General features: G+C 47.8%; 1 protein-coding gene across 1 annotated transcript; it reads right to left on the bottom strand.

Moving 5' to 3' along the window:
* Positions 1 to 639: 639 nt before the first annotated feature.
* Positions 640 to 18,491, bottom strand: trim71 (tripartite motif containing 71, E3 ubiquitin protein ligase). Its single transcript, XM_052069917.1, has 7 exons — positions 16,729 to 18,491; positions 9,760 to 9,927; positions 5,627 to 5,761; positions 3,297 to 3,539; positions 2,709 to 3,206; positions 1,991 to 2,131; positions 640 to 1,789 (listed from the first exon to the last, which is right to left on the bottom strand). Exons 1-7 carry the CDS (start codon positions 17,458 to 17,460, stop codon positions 1,217 to 1,219), a joined length of 2,490 nt encoding a protein of 829 aa, XP_051925877.1. The 5' UTR covers positions 17,461 to 18,491; the 3' UTR covers positions 640 to 1,216.
* Between the last annotated feature and the right edge of the window lie 1,243 nt (positions 18,492 to 19,734).

Raw genomic sequence — 19,734 nt, forward strand, 5'->3', positions numbered from 1 at the left:
AGGATCCCTAATAGATCCGGATCTTCGAAAAATGTATACCCCACATCCATTTGTGGGTCCTCCCTTTTCGGAGGAGAGCAAGCGGTCCTCGCATACTCATCTTGGCATCCTAGTTGGTCATGCAGTTGACTGGACCTTTACGAAAACACAAATCCAGTCGAACAATAGGTCGAAAAATCTGCGGCCTCGGGTAAAGGGCACAACGTTTTAGAATGTCATCACAGGCCTGATCCGCTCTAGTGAACATCCGAGTGAAGCTTAATGGAGGCCTGAAAAGCGCCGATCTTTTCTAATCAGCCGACGTATTACCTGAGCTTGTTTATATTTTTCTTTTAAATCATGTCATTGTGGCATTTTCTTCCCACGTTCTGGTTGGGCCGTAATGCCTATGCAAACTCAAGCATAGCGATGAGGGGGCAATGTCATAAGCCCCCCCAAAAAACAAACAAAAAAAAAAGTAAACATCCCCCCAAAAAACATTTGCCTATAATGGAAACGATGAAGACACTGCCGTCCTGTACCCTAATTCCTTTTTAGCAAAGCCTTCGAAAAACAAGGAATCATGCAGCCTCGACAGCAATCTGAGTATTGTCTCAGCAACAACATTCAGGAGGTTCACTTAATTCCGATTTTTAAAAAAAAAATGCACAGCATGAATTCCATTAATCCTGTGCAAATAAAACGACCAAAGAGTCTATTTTTTTCCTTAGTTTTGTCTCTCTTAAATAAAAGTATAGAGGTAGACTTTTCTTCTTTGTAAAACTTCACGGACTTAATAGACCTCTGCTCGGTGACTAGGAGTACATTCATAAAGAGCTCAATGAGGTAGGTGTGGAGCAGAGGGGACGAGGTTTCAAGAAAAGTGAGAAATTCCCTGAGAAGGATGCTCGAGAAGAGCTTACAGACAGAAGAGAGCAGCTCACTGTGAAGAAGGGAAATGAATGGCTCTTTTGCTGCTTCTGATTATCCATTTGGAGAGGTCCGCGTTGAAATTACATACCGCATAACGGATTGACTCGGGGTGGGTGGGGGGGGGGGGGGTATTCAGATTTGATTTCCCTTCTCATCAACGTGCTCTCAATCCTCTGAGCTCTCCTCCTACCATTGTGTCACTTTTTTAAATTCATTCTCTGGCCTCCATTTCTTTTGGTGAGAAAAAAAAACACCCAAAAAAACCCAGCAAAAGGCCAAATAGAGGGAGCCAATGTTCCGTTTCCTAGAACTTGAGGATGCGATTATTCCCAAAGTCCACGACCACAATGACGCCGTCCGGTGTCACGGCCACCCCGGAGGGACGATCCATCTGTCCAAAGCCACTTCCCTGGCTTCCAAATTTGCATAAGAAATTTCCATTGGGCTCAAACACTTGCACGCGGTGGTTGCGCGAGTCCGCCACGATGATTCGGTTCTCCTGGTCCACGGCCACGCCTTGGGGCCTGAGGAACTGACCGTTACCGATGCCCTCGGAGCCCAGGAAGCGGGCCGACTGGCAGTCGGGCCGAATGACCAGGAGCCGGTGGTTGTTGAAGTCGGTCACCACCAGGTGGTCCTCGTGGTTGAAGGCCACGCCTCTGGGTGAGTCAAAGTGTTTCCACAAAGCCCCCTCGAAGCCGTACTTGTTGAGGAACGAGCCGTCGGGGGAAAATAGCTGCACGCGGTGGTTCCTTGTGTCGGAAACCAAGATCTTACCCTCAGAGTTGACGGCCACGTCCCAGGGGTAGTTGAACTGCCCGTTCTTGGTGCCCTTTTCCCCAAACTTTAGCAGGAACTGCCCCTCAAACGTAAACACCTGTCAAGCAGAGCAAATCTGTCAGGGCACATCCTGTTTAATTGCAGGGGGGCGGGGGGGGGGGGCGGGCGAGCGGCGAAGGAGGTTTGTTTATACAAGTGCCGGAGTGAGTGTAGCCACTTTCCGCGGCCGCTTCGGAACTCGTGGCCACAAATATTTGCATTTGTCAGCATGCGCGTTTTGGCGAGCGCAATTCTGTACCTGCACACGGTGATTGTCCTTGTCGGCCACAACGATTCGTCTCTGACCGTCGCAGGCGACCCCGGCCGGCCGATCAAACTGACCGGGTCGAGAACCCAGAGAGCCAAACTTGTGGTGGAATGAGCCACAGGGCTTGAATATCTGCACAGGGGGCGAGAAAACTCGTCATTAAATTATTTATTTATTTTTTGAATCAAGAGGAAATATTTTTTTATATATATTATTTATATTCATTCATTCATTCATTCATTCATTCATCTTCCGTACCGCTTGATCCTCACTAGGGTCGCGGGGGGTGCTGGAGCCCATCCCAGCCGTCTCCGGGCAGTAGGCGGGGGACACCCTGAATCGGTTGCCAGCCAATCGCAGGGCACACAGAGACGAACAACCATTCGCGCTCACACTCACACCTAGGGACAATTTTTAGAGTGTTCAATCAGCCTGCCATGCATGTTTTTGGAATGTGGGAGGAAACCGGAGCACCCGGAGAAAACCCACGCAGGCCCGGGGAGAACATGCAAACTCCACACAGGGAGGTCGGAGCTGGAATCGAACCCAGTACCTCTGCACTGTGAAGCCGACGTGCTAACCACTGGACTACCGGGCCGCCCGGTATATATTTTTTTAATATATTATTTATATATAAAATATATTTTTTTAATCAAGTGGAAATATTTTTTTATACATTATTTATATATAAAATATATTTTATTTTTACCTGTATGCGGTTGTTGCTGCGGTCCGCCACCACCACGTATCCCTCCTTGTCCACGCTGATCCCCCAGGGACGACACAGTTGACCATCGCCCTCGCCTTCGCCCCCGAACGACGACACTTGGGAACCCAGGGAGCCGTAGCTGCGGCCCGATTTCACAAACACCTTGAAGGGGCTGCCTTGGATGTGCTGGTTGCACACCAACACCGACACGAGGTGCTCCCCCTCACTCCTGGCCACGTAGCTGACCGTGTACGAGCCGTTCTGGTGGTCGGTCACCTCTGCGGCCGAGAGGTTGGCGTCTGCCACGGACATGACTATGGCGGTGACCATATCGCCGCCCGAGAGACGGGGCTCGCCGTCGTGGTCGTAGCCAATCACGGTAAAAGCCGCGTGCTTGCCGCGAAGCGCGCCGTTGAGCCCATCGCCGTGGGCTTTGGTGACCGGGGCAAACGCGCCGCTGCTGATCAGGCCCATGGATTGGATGGCGATGTAGAGAGCCTGTGGGAGCAACGCACAACGCGTTGGAATCGGTGAGCGTCCCCCTCACAAGTACTGGAGCGCGCTTGTTGAAACCTTATCGCGTCCTACCTGGTCCGGAGGCGTGAACATGAAACGGTCGTCCTCCTGCGGCTGCATCAGCCCCCTCAGTGCTTTGAGTTCGTGAATTTGGGTGAGCATGCGCTCTCGGGCCAGCAGCACGTCAATGTGGCGGCCCTCGTCCAGAACCTGGCTGACGGCGGCGATGGTGCTGTCCAACTTGGTCAGACTCTGGTGCAATTTCTCCACCTGCAGGTACAGCGACTTGGCCTTCAGCTGACGGATCTTCTCCAACTGCAAGAGGGCGGAGAGGAAGGCCATTGGTTTAAGCGAACAGAAAATACACAGAGGAGAGCTTGTTGATCAAGTAGCAGCAAAGAAAGGGTTTCAAACTGCAACATTAAGCTTCGATATTCTATTTTTGGAGGGTGGGAAATGAAAATATTTCGCATTAAACAGATGGCGTTTTTAATTTTTTTTTCTTCTATAAGTAATAGATCGTTGATCTATGTAAAAAAAAAGGTGCTCATGTGCCTTTTTTCTACTGTAAAATTTGTAAAGCTTGAGGAAAAACTTCATTGTGACAATTTGACAACATGTCCGTCCACAGGATGGCAGCAGAGAGCAGAATTGGTTTTAAGCACATGAAATGTCTCAAAAGCCAGTCGGACTTGAATGAAAAGGAAATGGCCACATGCAGCGTGAACCGTCTAATCTTTTTCATTTTTAAATATTTTCCCCATGATGGGCTTCCGCGGTCATTTTTGGTTGGCAGAAAAATTGGGAGTGTGTCCAGCAAAACCCAGCCTGCTGTTAGTTCCGAGTACTCAGTCAGGAAAAGAAAAATGGTCAAAAGTGTTGACGGTGGCCGTAGAACCAGAGAAGCAAGCGTTGGCTCTTACTTAGCGTCACCTAACAAAAAGAGTTGAACACAATAGGATGACCGCCCTCGGTCCCTCCCGACTCAAGATCCAAAAGAGGGCTCTTTGTTGAGCCTTGGCCTCGGTGGAAGTGCAATTTGCACATGTGAGAGGAGATTTACACTTTATAGTCCGTGACGACAAAGGCTCTTGTTGGCCTTTATGACGGATACCGTGAAGAGGAGCCTCCGCGCCAACACGTCGGGAAGATGGAGAGATAAGTAAAGGGCCCCGATAATCACGCCCGTCATCACGCTCGCTGGGCAGGAAGCTCCCACTGAGCCAATCGCGAGTGAGCCGCACTCATCTCATGGGGGCTTTTGTCATGGCAGGGCAGAAAGCATGCCCAGGAAGCGGACCAAAATCGGGGCTATCTGGTTAATGAGCCATCTTTAACCTCCAAATCTCTCAACGAAGTGACTGTAAAATGAGCTGGCGGCTAACACAGCCGAGTCCTTAGAGGAGCAAAGGAGCTGATGTTGTTCTTGTTCTCATTTGGGGTCCAAACTGAAACCTCACCTTTTGGTCTTTTTCCAGAATAGACCTTCCGTAACAGAAAACAGAGGCTCTCATCTTGAATGGATCAACCGAGTTCTCCTGCAGAGATCTCAGGTTTCAGGCGCGCACGAGGCTCTGTGGCATTCCACTAAGTCCGCACTCCTTGTAGAAAAGCTGACAATTTACCACAGCGCGGCACAGCCTTTTCATGGCTAGAGGATTCAATTGAATTAAAGAGACATTTACGGCCACAGCGAAAACCATAAATACATCCATGTGCTCTAGCTGGGATCCAAATCTCCACCAGCGCAGATGTAGACAAGCCAAATTGGTCACATTGTTATTTTTTTTATTATTACCTGGTCTGCTTATTTCAGGCCAATTTGACATCTCCACCACACTTTAACAGCCGCAGGGTAGATAGGAAGAGTAATCGGATCAAACGGTAGGTTTCATAGCGGCGTGGCGCTCCACAACAGTAAATGCCTTCCTAATCGAATATTCCAAAGGCAATTCAAAACTATGAACCATATGCGAGATTGACACGGAGCCGTACGACACCCATGTACACCTTTCCCTACTTGTGACTCAGCTTTCATCCGACCCGACTGGTATTCCTGCCGCTCTCGCCCGGCATTCCTTCCAGTTCAGTGAGCAGACAGAGAAAGTGCAGAGCATCGCAAATCTTGCTGACAACCGCCCTCATAAACGCAACAGTTACGGGAGACTGGAGAAATCTATGGCACCTCTCAACGCGTAGTAAGTCAGTCGGTCGGTTGAGTCACTATTGGGGTGAAGGGGGGGTGTTACACGGGTGGTTGGTGTCTAATGACTTTGTCAGGGCGGCTGTGTAGGAAAGACTGAACGGGGGACTGACCCGCAAACTCATCACAAATGTGGGGGCAGACGGGCGGGCTGTAAGCAAGGTGAGACGAGGTCAACAAATAACAGGAAGAGGTTTACCTTCCACAGTAGTTCACACTCCCTCTCCTCCAACGCCTTCTTATGTCGGAGGACCAGGGCCTTCACTTCGGTCTGGACCACCTTTGCCTTAATTTCCACCTGCTCGGCGATGGCCTGGACCTTCTCCATGCTCAGCTGGATGGGGGAAATAACACGGGTTGATGTGATCTAACTTTTGAAAGGAGGACATATCCTGCATGCCGTGGATGTCGGGATGAGATGAAACAAAAGTAAGCTTGGCCTGTTATTGCTCACAAGGGCTCAAGATGACCCCCGCACACAGGATGCGGGGAATAAGGCAACAATCAAAGCAAAGGGGGGCTTGGCGTGTGAATGCGTAAACATCTGCTTCAATACGCCCAGCATATACCAAATAACCTTTCCAACAGTTTTGCATCACTTTGCTTAATAATGCGAAAATACATTTCGCTCCCTGTGGTCAAAAGATGCATGTTGAACATGATCCTTACTCAAAAATCTGAAGCATTTCAAGCATGACAATGAGCCGTCAAACTGGATGCTTGTCACGGTATCAACGCAACCCCCCCGCAAGCTTTCATGGTTGAGGCGGGCCAGCTCATTTAAATATTTGCAGAGCTCAGATAAAAAGTCAGTGAATGGCAAGTTTTGCGACGCATAAATGGGCAACATCCTTTTTGGGCAATTTTCAGCGCCATTTACTCCGTGCTCGCCTTCCACAGGGCTCATTTCTTGTCATGCAGGAACAATGCGAGAATGTCTCGGCACATGCGGTTTGTTTCTTAGCAAGAATGAAAGTTGTTGGGCGCGTTTTTTTTGAAAAGTAGTTATTAGAGGGGTTGAAAGAGGTGCTAAATATAGCGACAAAGTAAATACTTTGGCAACACTAACAGTGCTTTACTCCGTTCACAGTCATTTTTCCGTTTTTTAGAAGGTGCTTTAACTACTCTTAACAAATTATGATAACTTGCATCATGAATATGTTTAAACTTGACAATGCACAATTTGTGCCAATATTTATCTGTCTGCTCCCATGGCGTTTGGTGGGGGGTCGGGGGGGGGGGGGGGGGCGGGACCTCACAGGGACAAAGGGGAGGTGGGATAAGGCTGCCTTTGTGAAACTGGCCGCAGGGCTCAAGGGTCAGTTCAAGCTTACAGGTCATGATCTGCAACCTCTGTCTTAGGACACATACCGCAACGCCCCTCCCCGCTGCAAACCCTGACAGAACAAAGACCGGCAAGCGGGGTCTTTTTCTACTCTTTGAGGTGGCCATCTGAAGCGACGACTAAATTAGCCTTCCGGAAGGTGCGATAGAAACGTCTTGTGTGTCACCGCACTCCAGTTGAGCAGTCAAAATGTAATCATATTCCCGATCTGTTAAGAAAATGCTCCGGGGGTCAATATTTACTCAGGCAGGAGAGTTTCGTCACTCGACCACTCTTTCTTCTTCTTATTTGGCAGTCTGGGTGCCCCGTGGCAACACGCTGCCTCCCACAGGTCAGTCTTGGTACTAGACGACACATCTGGTTTGCGGGAGGACACTTGGATTGCCGGCGGCGATATGGTTGAGTGTGGTGTGCTCCGTTGGTCATCTCGAGCACATCAAATGAGTCAACGTTTACGGACGTTGCCTTTGAGATTTTTTAATGAGATTGTCCCTTTAACTTAATATTTGTTGTATTAAGTCCATGTTACTGTTACAAACGCATTTTGGTCAAGCTCCCACACATTTTAAAATCTTCAATAAGAGCAAGCAGAGTAAGCCAAGTTGATATTTACTGAAAATGGAATGTAAATGATCAATATGACTTACTTTTATCAAATAACTTGGTTTGAAAGGCAATTGAGAGTGATGTTAACCCAAACACCAGCCGCTCTTTTTCCTGCCTATGTCGTCTGTGACAATATCAAAAGCGGTTCAGGTGTTAAAGATCAATGTGTACACATCCCACTTTAAATAACTACTCTATACAAACGCAACATTATTTTGTTATTTTTGTTCAAACTCCATTGATGACTAGCCGCGCACAGCTTGCTACACAAAGAGGGTCAAAGTGGCCAATCAGATCGCAGAGGGCCAGAGCTTGGGCCAAAAGGGAGACTCACAAGACCAGGGTCAGAGGTCAGGGAAGATAATGGGGGTGGAGTGGGCGGAAATTTCCTACCTCAGGGTAGATGAGTGTGTGTGTGTGTGTGTTTACATATTATCTGGCGTCAGCATTTACTCCTGCGGTGACCTCCGACAGAATGGACAAGCAAACACTAAGTACGCGCACGACGTGTCGCCAGATGGTCGGCTAGCTTCTCTTGAAGCTCAGCTGCTAGCTTGAGACCCTGGGATTTTTAAAAAGTAAATAAATAAATAATGCGCCCTCTGCGGGACCTGGTCTCAATTTCAAAGTCTGCTCCACGTGGCGAGAGCGCTCTGACATTTGCCAGAGAGACGTTCCGCGTTAGGCTAAAGGTTTTGGAATTTGGGTAAGACCCCGGGTGAACTCGGGAGCCGCACATGCATGAGCGGAGTCACACAGATGTAGGTCACCGAGATAGGAGAGAGGTGAGGCGCGGGTTCTGCTGAGGAAATTGTGTGCGCTTGCATGTACCATGACCTTAGATAGCATTTCATGTTTCCACCATGTCCTACCAAGGTCAGAAGTGTGTGTTCTAAGAGGACTGACTGATAGGGGAGTTGACTTAAAGAGCACTTATCTGTTGGAATGTTGACAGTTTTTATAGATTGCTTTTTACACACTTTAAAATGACAGAGACAATTAAAAAAAAAACCCCACATTGGCATAAAAGAAAAAAAGTCTCCGTGTCTATTGGAAAAATGGCTGAATTAGTTGGAGATCAAACAAACAAAAATAAAATGCTCATTTGGAATTGAAAATGACTTTGGATAGACGTAGCATCAAAACACACCAAATGACTTCATGTGCAACGTTTGAATATGTTTCTCTCTGTGTAACGTGGGCCCTAAAAGGCCAGCCCTCCCCCTCTACATTCCATAATTGGCTAAATGGAAAGAGGCAGTAAATGTCTGTGAGCATAAGGATGGGGGGGTGCACGAGGGGCCATGTGAACAAGACGTGGGCAAAGCGTTCCACGGGTTTCAATGAAGACGGGATTTTTCCTTTCGCCCAAATCCTTTAAATACTTCATCTACCCTCCCCCGTCATTCTCCTCTCCACAACCCCTCCCCCCTATGACCTTCATCCCCACCCCCGCCAGACCTCACGCCCGTGTGACCCGCCCCCTTTCAGGACCAGCTGGACTTCTCCGACTCAAGCGGAAAAAAGAAATCCAGGGACCGGTCACGACTGTGATGGATACACACATTATCGGTACTTCCTGCTACCTAGCCGAGTAGCATTTCAATCTTCTGCCTGTTGCTACGTGTTGCCGGTTCATGACACGCTAAGGTCTCACTGCACAGTGGTTAGGAATCAAGATGTAGACATGCATACGTTTGGAATTGGGCGACTTCACATCAATATCGTCAAGCAAAGGAGGACAACATGGCTGTCGAATTCCGCCTATTCACTCCATACTGCGCAAAGATCCATTTGGGGTAAAAAAAATGGGTGCTCAAATTTCATATAAGCACCTGCATGCCCTGCTATAAAAGCCCCTTTTTTTACACTGGCTATATAAAAGCCTTTCTTACTGCGTCGCTGCCGTGTGTAAACAGAACGAGGTGGAGCCGTCCATTTTCTGCCTTGCGAGCTAGTTGGGGAGCCGTAAGTGGGCGAGTTGGTGTTCTACAACGTCTGTGTTTGGTTTGACACTCGACACTCACTTCTGCTGCTCTGCTGTGTCGAAAGCTGTCAGGTAACTATTGACTACATCACACCAGAAAAACTGTTACCCCCCCCCACCCCACCACCCCGCTCCAACCATCTTTCATGCACCATAAAGAGCCTTTTATCCATTTCATTAGTCATTTATACTTCTTTCAGATTTTCTGCATGTTAAACTATAGCTCCCTTCGATGAAATGTGCTTTACTGGTATTTTTGGTCAACTGGAAAAGATGATTTGGATGCGCATTTTTACGGACAGGAAATAGTCATGTAGTCAGACTTTTCGGAAGGGCCAAATTACAAAACCGCGCTGCCGCCGTACAGTGCATGACGCGGCGGCGTCCGACTCACCTGTACGGCCTGTCGTCCCTTCTGTGCGTCGGCCAGCAGCTGGATGGTGACGGCCCTGCAGTCCTGCACGGCATCTTGGAGGTAAACAAAAGTGTGGCCCACGTGGCGGCTCATGCTGCACTCCCTGCAGATGGGCACCGAGCAGCTCTCGCAGAAGAACAGGAAAACCTGGGAGGAAAAAGCAGGCGGCCCTCGTTACCATTGCTCCTCGCGACAGCTCTGAACAGGATGAAAAAACGCAAGGGATGCTATGCAAAACTCACGTCCAAATGATCGAATGCATTTCCATTTTCTTGAAGGATTGCTTGCTACGTGCACTACAATGCTTAAGTTGAATGAATGAATAACTGTAGTTTTTGCTCAAAATACTGTAAGTTGTAAAAAAAATTATTCATACTTTTCCTGTTATTTTTCATCCAGAACCGTGCATGTTTGGTGAACTGAAGATTCGAAAACGGTCCACACAGTACGTGTCAGCGGTTGTTTGGATCTTAAAATAATGAATGGTATTCGATGATTCAAAGCGATTTCCTTGAGGCGGAAATATGATAAGCTCAAGAATACAATGTACTTCATTTAAACATATAATTCATGCACACAAGTACATCTGCTTGAGTGTAACAGCCCCCCGCATGACCCCCGCAAAAAAAAGATCAATGAGTAAAGATTGAATGAGCAAAGTCATCCATATGCACGTGTGACCCGCAAGGCTCATAAAAACCCTTCTGTAAAACAAAAACCGATGGAGTGAAGTCAAACAAAACTTGATCAATAACCATTCTTAACATGTAGGATGCTCATATTGGTTTTAGTCTAGCGGTGGATGCCACAGCAGCATAGGTGGCGTTTGACAGAAAAGTGTCCACGTCTCTTGAGGGACGCTCGCTGAACCTTTGTTGCCAAAACTTGTAACGAAAGGCTAATTAAAGATGCGCTGACCATCATATCCCAAGGAGATGCCAGATCAATGGGCTGCAAGAGCAAGAGAGCACTGAGTGGATGGGGATGGGCCTGCAATCAACCCATCAATAACAACCATGTTCCCCTGGGGGATTGGGCAGGGGGTGGGGGGGCGCATAATCTAATGAGACGCACGTTCACGCACGCACAGACTTTTATCTGACTTGCTTCTCCTTTCTTGCGCTTTCCTTTTGACCGAAGCTCCATCATTCGAGAAGCTCCTCTTTGCCTTTTCCATCCAGCCCTTCTGCTTCTCCTCTATTGACATCTCCTAAATTCCAAGGGGACGCGGCATACAAAAGACAGGAATGCGGGGGTGGTGCAAAACAGAGGCTGGGCGACGGCGGACAAGGAGAGCGCCATTTTGGTGCTTCAACCACGGCCCGCGCGCAGTTCTAGGCAAAAGACGCTTATCGGTTCGAGCCAACCGGCCACACCGCGTGCATCTAACTTTCTTAGTTGTGGGCAAAAACAAAGATTTTAAACGGTTGCGAGGAAACAAAAGGAGGACTGTCCATGACTCTCTTATTAGAATCCTTGTGCTTTTGGCCTGGCGTTTCCCTGCTGTTCCCCGACATGCCACCACCACCACCACACGCCATTTTACTCTCGGCACCAGGCCTGAGCCACATGATGGGGGGGGGACAGGGAGCTGGCTGGCGGTGAGTTATAGGATTTCATTTGCGCACCGGATGTTAGGCTCTCTCTCGCCCTGCCCATTAATCTCTCACGTTACCAATTTACACCGAGACACCACCCGTGGTGTTCACCGATCGCCGTTTGGCAAAAGCCTGCAAATATATGACGTGTGAGCATTTGTTTTATTCTGACTTAAGCCTCCTTTGTTCAAGCCAAACCAATGAACGGATTGATATCTTGTTTGTGAAATCGAAGGTGGCGTTGGGTTAGGATCATTACAAAGCGGCATTAAGCCATTTGAAGAAACGACTTGCCTCCAAAATGAGACCAAATGTCTTTTCTGTCATGATTTCAGTTACGAGCTTCCTATATTGTCAATGCTTGTTTTTTTTGGGGGGGTTGGATTCTACATTCTGCTTCAATCGTCGGACAGCATTTTACTGCTTGCCATTTGACAAGCACATACAACATACATAGTGTTGATTTTTTTTTTTTTCCAATGTGATGTATGATATTACAGTGAATCGTGGAGACTATCTACAGGAACTGGGAACTAGGGGAGAGGACACAAACCCAAGGAGCCAGTAGAATCCCTCCAAGCTAGCCAAGTTGGGGGAGGGGCCGCCGGCCTCGTAATGTCACACTGCGCTGCCAGAAAATAAGTGGGCCTGCTCGACAAGAAGCGCATGTACAAAGGGCTACACCGTTTGACCGACACCGGCAAGGAGACATTCTACCCCGTGTAAAAGGCATTTCCCAACTGTTTCCTCATGAACCTCGAACCCACATGCGCAGAAAAGGCACCAAAAGTGCTCAATGCGTATAAAATCAAAGTCCAAGAAAACTAAACGTTACCTTGGAGTTTGCAAGGGGCTTTTTAATCATTCAAAATACCATTGTGTCGCTGTCCTGTGAAGGAATCTCAAAAGTTGGTGATTTGTTTTTTTATTTTTTAAAGCTAAAAAATAACACGATGTTACATACAACTATGATTTTATACATCTTTCGGCGCATAAAACAAGACACGACAATTAACTCCAATCAACATTTGCCGAAATGTTTTATCTTTCAACGGCTGGATTTCTCTATTTGACTTGTCCACAGGCAGTGCCTGGGGCTTTTTTCCATTTAACGACGTGTCAACAGGCAGAAGACAAGAACTGTTGAGGTGTGGGCGCACGCACACCGACGCATCACAAAGTGACATTCCTGCAGGCTGTTCACGTCCAATATATTTGGCAAGCGCAATTTAGAACTTCCTGCTCTAAACTGGACCTGCAGACACCAAGTCTGGCTTTTGTGAAAGGAAATTCCTGACGGCCAACTCGCCCCCTGTATGCGTGTATATACACATCTATCTATGTATACACACCCGCATATATATTACAGTTGTCCAAGCGTCTTAGCACTGCTTTTATCCTATTTGTAGGCTCATTGCCATTGTCCATTGATGTTTTATTTGCCCGATTGTGCCTCGAGTGCAATGCTGAGGCTCCGAGCGGCTAACGTCAACGCTACATCATGTGATGCGGACGCCATTTATTTGTGCACATTATTGAGAGCACTATTGGCCAAGAATATGACCTGACAACCCCCCCCTCCAAAAAAAAACTGCCATGCTAAACGGTTGCCAGCCTAAGTGTGATACTCATTCATCAGCTTTCAAATTATTGTATATTAGCTTTTTGAGAAAATGTATAAGACGCGTCAAGGTGGGATCCAGTCTTCTGGGTTTATTGTGAGGATACAATGTAAAGAGTATGACCCAATACACTGAGGCGTATTGGGTAATAGGATTAAAACGAGCCGGGTACCACTCAAGTCTCTCCGCCCCCCATCAGTTTTCCTTCTTTCTCTTCTCCCTCATTCCAATCTCGTTTTCTCGCCGGCTGGGAGGCGGCCGCCTCTCGTGGCAACCTTCTGCTGGCCGTTTGCCATTTCCGGAACGCGCATTTGGACACGCCTGTTGATGTTTTGAAACTCTGCCAGATACGAGACGCCCGAGTGCGGCGGCATGTCGGGGGAGGGTGGGGGGTTTATCCGATCCGGCGATGCGATTGGACGGGCCTCCAAGCGCAGAGGGAAAACAAACCCGCCGTCAGCTGGTCTTCATAGTAAGCACGTGACGAAGTGTGCTATATTATCTACAGTGGGGGCGGGGGGCGAAGGCGGGGAAAAGGATCGGGGGGCGTGGGAGAGGATACAGTAGGGAGAAGCCTGTGTTGTGGCCGCATTATGAACACGTGCACTTTGCAGGTGCATGTTGGCTTGTCATAGTAAGGCGTGTGACAGAAACACACTCATGTAGCATTAGCATTGCAAATTTAGTGTTGCAGTGAAGCGCAATGGTCGGAAAGGGCAAGCCCTTTCTGTCTATTAACTTTATAAGGACCAAAGTGCTCGGTTGGACATCAAAAGCCAGGACACACACACACACACAATCACACAGGAAACAGGGCAACACCATCTAATTACGCGCCACATGTTGCGCGTTAGAAGCCTGGAAGTCAGAACTTCATAATCCAACTGCGCTAACTATTTGTGCACTCGCGCCGCAGTCCTATTCAAAGGATAACTACGTGCAGATGGCAGGGGTGATCGGAAAAGGGAACGCCTCCGCCACACTCTCGCACGGCCACATTCAGGAGTGACGAAACCAAATAGCGACAGCTGACTAAAGGGGGTGTGTGGAGGGGGGGTCCTTTAACTTGCATTGTCTCACAAAACAAAAGGCAGGATACAGCGGGCAAAACTTCAAGACATTCTAGAGGCCTTACTTGAATCAAAAGCATGCGGGGGGGGGGGGGGGGGCTCAAGTGTCCCGAAATGATTCTGGTGCCACATTAGCATCGAAGTAATTCATTCGACCTGACGCACGACTCGATAGAATACAGTCACAGCTACTCAATCAGACTATTTAGTGAGTTTGTGGGAGGTAATTCACAGGCGCAGTGACTCCCTTTGTCGCCGTGACGACCGTTTAATCTATGGCAAAGACTGACAGAGGATTAACATATCATTAGCCGCTCCTCTGACCGAGCGGCGTGGATTTGGGTGTCGGAGGGCGACGTCGCAGCAAGAGCGGGGGCGCTCTTTTGGTGTAATCCCATTTTCCATTTCAAGTTCCAAACACAAGCAAGCCGCTCGCTTGTTGCCCTCGATGCCATTGACGCCTCAGACGCAATTAACACTTGGGGTATAATACGGTTTTTTTTGACGGGTAGAATCACATGAAATGGAGGATTTCTTGAAAACATCCCGGGTCAACTTTTGGTACAAGGGTCAACTGTGCACATCATCATGTAAACCTTGCGTCAACTGAGACAGGTCCTTAAATAATTAGCTGTGCTACTACAAAATGCCCAGTGGACCCGTATATAAAAAAAAAAAAGTCAAGGCTTTTTAGTTAGCGATAGTCCATAAATTATTCTGCGATATTATTTGTACTCATACAATAAAAAGGGAGTTTTACTAAACTGCGAAGGCCAAACAACAATCATGATGACGTGCCGCCATGTTGGCTGATGCGTAGCCCCGTGCCACACGCTCGTTGCTACTCGACTCACAGGTAGAGAACGCCTGACCTTCTCTCGTGTCACCCCCCCTAGGGGGACCACAGTGAGTGAGGGCGGCGTTACTGGGAAAAGAAGCTCTTACTGGAAAACCGAGCCCACCTACTTACTGGCAAAGCAGGGGGAGGGTCACCGCCAAGCCTTAATTGGTTTCAGCAATGCATTGAAAACTGCAGATTAGGCCAATTGACTTAACCGATGACAATAAAGCAGATCTTGGTTGCTTCCACGCTATTGTCGAAAAAGTCAATTGAAGGGCGTATCAGCATTGTGTTCCTCTGGGCTCGGGTTTGGAAGGAATGGACAATTTCCTTTAAATTTCCATGGTAAATTGATCGACCCCAAATTTGAAACTTTCAACAGCAACCGAAGATGATTTTAGGGAAAAGTATCATTTTAGCACAAGTATAAATATTTGTTTTGGCACAACAAATCTCACTCGTTGAACACGTGCATAATAAAATACAAATGTGATATCCGGCTTTACTCACAATTACGAAGAAAAACATTTTCACAAGATGGCTGCCTACTATCTGAAGTACACAAATTACAAAATGGAAGACCTATCCTCTCCCCTCATGACGTAGAAGATACAAAAAAAAATACCGCCACTCCCATCATACGTTATTCATTCAGACCATATGGCTCCACCAAGATGGTTTCCATTGCAGCCAACTTTATCCTGATCACATGATCAAACAAATAACTTGAGCGTGGGTTGTTACTTTGGGGGTCGGTTGGGGGGGGCAGCTTCTGCCCCGAATGCCTTGTGTGGTACACATTAGGCAGACTCTGCATACATTTGTGTGTCAATGCGGCCATTTTGACAATGAGGAACTAGGCCAAGAGTCACTCGGCTCCCTTTGAACTTCTTGCCATACCGAGTATGGTTCTTCGCCATAATGCTACGGTGAAGTGCCAACCGCTTAGCCGTGAGATATCATCGGGTGTGCTGTGGGAAATGATACTCTTTTTCCATAATTGGCCCGAAGATCATGTGACAGGCAAAGCTAGTAATTATTCTTCAATTAACGAGCAGAAGGTGCAGAATTGACCCACGCAGACACTTTTTGCAACAGTTTGCAAACGCGCACTGTGGCTCAATATAGGTTGGGAAACACAGCATGACAGGGCTGCAGCTATCAAGTACTTTTTTTTTTAAATAATTGAGCACTCTGTTCTAATGATTAATCAGATGAAAACAGAATAACACGCATGTGAGGCACAGAGAATATTTCATCCACTTACAGTCGCCAGCCTTACTTTGTCCATTGTGCTATCTGAGATTTGGCTGATGTCGCTTTAAAAGGCCTGGTGAGTGACACGGGCATCTGTGAATCAGTCAGTGTGCAGCCGTGGTTAGCTGTTAACAGGACAAACCTGTTAGCCTGTCTGCATATTGAGGGACGAGCTACGGACATCAGCAGCTCGTTTATAAACGTGCTCGTTTGGCTCGTTAGGCTAAATAAAATTGGCTAACTGCGCGCGTATCATAAGTAGTACTCATTGCATTTTATCATCCTTGTAAAGTGTGAAAGCATGCCAAAGTTTGACATTGCGTCTTTTATGGACTGTTTTTCTACACAGAAGTGGTGCATGACGGTAATAACAAATCGGTGATCCCTACGAAGCTTCATTTTGCTTCAACTTGTTCTTGTAATAGAATTATTTAAGTTGCTGAATTAATCATTGTGGCAGCGAGTGAGTGTATTTTGTTTTATTGCCCAACTTTAAACTGTATCCAAGTTTGTCGCCTTGAAGTTTTTTTTTTTTAACAGTGCAAGTGTTTTTTGCTCACCTCATTGTCATGGTGTTGGCAGAAGCTCATGCGGTCCTGGAAGAGGGAGAGCAGCGCAAAGTTGTTTTGCAGGGACTGGGCGAGGGACACCGACATGCCCGGTTGGCCTGGGCTGCTGTTGACTCGGCCCAGGTGGAGGCTCTCCCCGAGGCGCTCGATGAAGTGGTCCTTGGTGAGCCTCACCCGTTGATGTGCACGCACGCAGTTGTCACACAGATACTCTTGGCAGTCGAGGCAGTGGGACGTGGCCAGGTTCTCCTCGTCGCATGAACTGCACTGAGGCTCTGCCATAAGTTGCGGGGGGTGCAGATGGCCTCCGTGGGAGGGATGGAAGCCCGAGGAACCCATGCCTCCTCGATTAGGGTGGTGGTGGCCATTCTTGTTCTGGATCTGATCCTTGGTGCTCACCACCACATCCAACAGGTTGCTGAAGAGGAAGTTGGAGGAAGGCAAGGATTCCACGCCGGCCTCTGAGATGGACACCTTCTGGTCACAGGTGGGGCAACGTAATTTGAGCGGGTCTCCCGGACAGCGCTGGCCTTCCAGGCACTGCCTGCAGAAGGCATGGAGGCAGGGCAGGACGTGGAGCCTCCTGTTGGTCTGGCTGGAGGAGGAAGAGGTGTGGGAGGAGGAAGAGGAGGTGGACGAGCTGGAGGAAATGGGGGCCGAGGAGCCGCACAGCTCCTTGCAGAGCGGGCAAGTCTGCAGTTCCGAGTCGGGAAATGAAGCCATCTGTGGCGTCGTCGCCTCGAACACAAGGCTCAGTTTACAATTGAGGTATACATTTGGGCACACGGCGAGCCGATGTGTCGAGCTGGTGAATAGCTGTTGTTTGAGGTAGATTCATGAGGCATTCAAGTCACTTCACCGGGGAGAAGGGTGTTCATCTGCGCACAGATAGGTCTCTAATACATAACTCAGATGCGATGCAAAAATCAACGAGGTAGTTTTGAAACTGAACTAGCAGATGGCAGCAAGACGTTATCAATCAATCCCTGAAACGTGACAACATCAAACAACATATGTGATTCTGCGTGGGAGGCAGGAGGTGTTAACCTAAGGCAAAAATATATCTTATCTAGCTGGAGTTATCGAGTGTTCCGCGTTCTAGGTGGAGGGGGCACGGCTTCTCCTCCCCCACCGGTTCGGCAACATGACCACGGAGCTCGGCGTTCTGGTGGGGAAACAAACAGCAGCGTCGTTCCGTTCAGTTTTTCTTTTAGCCCCCAGTGGGTCACTATCGGTGGGGATTGGATTCAGGTCGGAGGAGAACCTCGAACCCAAGCGTGGTCGACAATTCACCAAAGCGACAACTACGGAGCGGACATTGCGTGAAAAAAACGTTAAAAACAAACATGTAGTCTCTTATAGATAACGATCATATGGAGGGGAAAGGGAGGGGGGCGGTCTACCTCCTAGCTATCCTTCTTTCCCCACGGTGGGCTCGTTTTCGGCGTGGAGGAATTTCACGCAGGCTTTTCCTCAGACAGCATGGGGCAAAGGGGAAGGGGAGGGGGAACACGCCAGACGAATGCTCCAAGCCTCCACTCGGTCGTCCACGCTTATATTTGCTTCCTCCGGGAAAGAACCATCAACACTCGCTGAAGATACGAGCTCCCACGGGCGCGTGCTGCCCTGCCTGTGGCTCCGAGAGCAGCTCCAGTTCGACTGAGGGAAAAAATGGACTCACTTCCGCTGCAGGGACTGGGAGGAAGGGGAGGAGCGGACGTTGGGGGTGCACATCACGCGCTCGTACCCGAGTCTGTGTGCTTGCGCGACCGACGTTCGCATTGGGTGGGGGGCTGTCGAATATTCATTCATGACTAAAGATCAATTTGTTTCGACACTGTTACGGCTCCATCTAACCAGAATTAAACGCCATCGAATAAAAGCCAGCGTCATTCATTGTATTTGATTTACAGTCCCCCAGGATGTAGCCTTACTCTGACAGCACATCGAGCTAACATGATTGATGCTAATATTTTAGTGTTGGCCTACTAAGCTGTTAGTTTGAAGTAGGGGTGCTTTTACTCGGCTGTACGTGAATGTTTAGCGTGTCAAATACTACTCACAAATCACCGTGTGGTCTGGAAATTAGACTATAAATCGAAAAAAGTCCCACTCAATCATGGACTAAAGGGAATGAAACACACATTTATCAACTCCTTTTCCCATCAGGATAATGCCAACCAAACCGGACATCCAAATTTTAACATCGAATTGAAAGACGTCATCAATTGGGGAAAATACACGCTCCTCACTTAAATATAAAGCAGCTGATGCGTTTCCTTGTTGCTTTTTTTCCTTTTTACTAACTTGTACTTTGCGGGGGGAATTTAGTATGCAGTTGCTACGAACTGAATGAAGTCCTGCGTTAACAATTCCACTTGCTATCTTGTACTTTTAAATGCGTGGCCAATTTTATTTTCCGAAATTAAATAAAATGATCGTCATTCGACAGGTCCGACACTACTCATCTGTATTTATAGAGGAATTTCAGTCATAGCTGCATACAAAGTTCTGTACATGGAGCAACTATCATATATACAACAATAAATCCGTAACAATGACGGTAGAAAGCACCAAACAGTAAAACTAAGTCTGAGTCATGCTGAGTCAAATGCCAAAGAATACAAGTGAGTTTTTATGGCGGGTTTTAAAGATGGGCAGCAAGGGGGCTTACCGAATGTTCAGTGGGAGGTCAATCCAGAGAGAGGGACCAGCAACACTACATATTGGTCAATTCATCTCTGGTCCAAATGAAGAAAACAGCAGCTTCTTAGGCCCAAAGTCCCAGAAGATGACAGTGAGGTGATTTATGATAGCACCTCAATGATTCAAGTAAGATGGATTTGTAAAAAGCTTCAGAACAGGGCAGGGGTTATGCTGATATGCCATATTGGGAAAACATTCCACCTGATGGACTACACCAGAGAGCTTTCTTAAACAAACATTTCATCCATTTTGTCACTACTGTACATACAATGCAATGGGATAACAGCTCTG

The sequence above is a fragment of the Hippocampus zosterae genome, chromosome 7 (genome assembly GCF_025434085.1).
Source record: "Hippocampus zosterae strain Florida chromosome 7, ASM2543408v3, whole genome shotgun sequence".
Classification (NCBI taxonomy): Eukaryota; Metazoa; Chordata; class Actinopteri; order Syngnathiformes; family Syngnathidae; genus Hippocampus; species Hippocampus zosterae.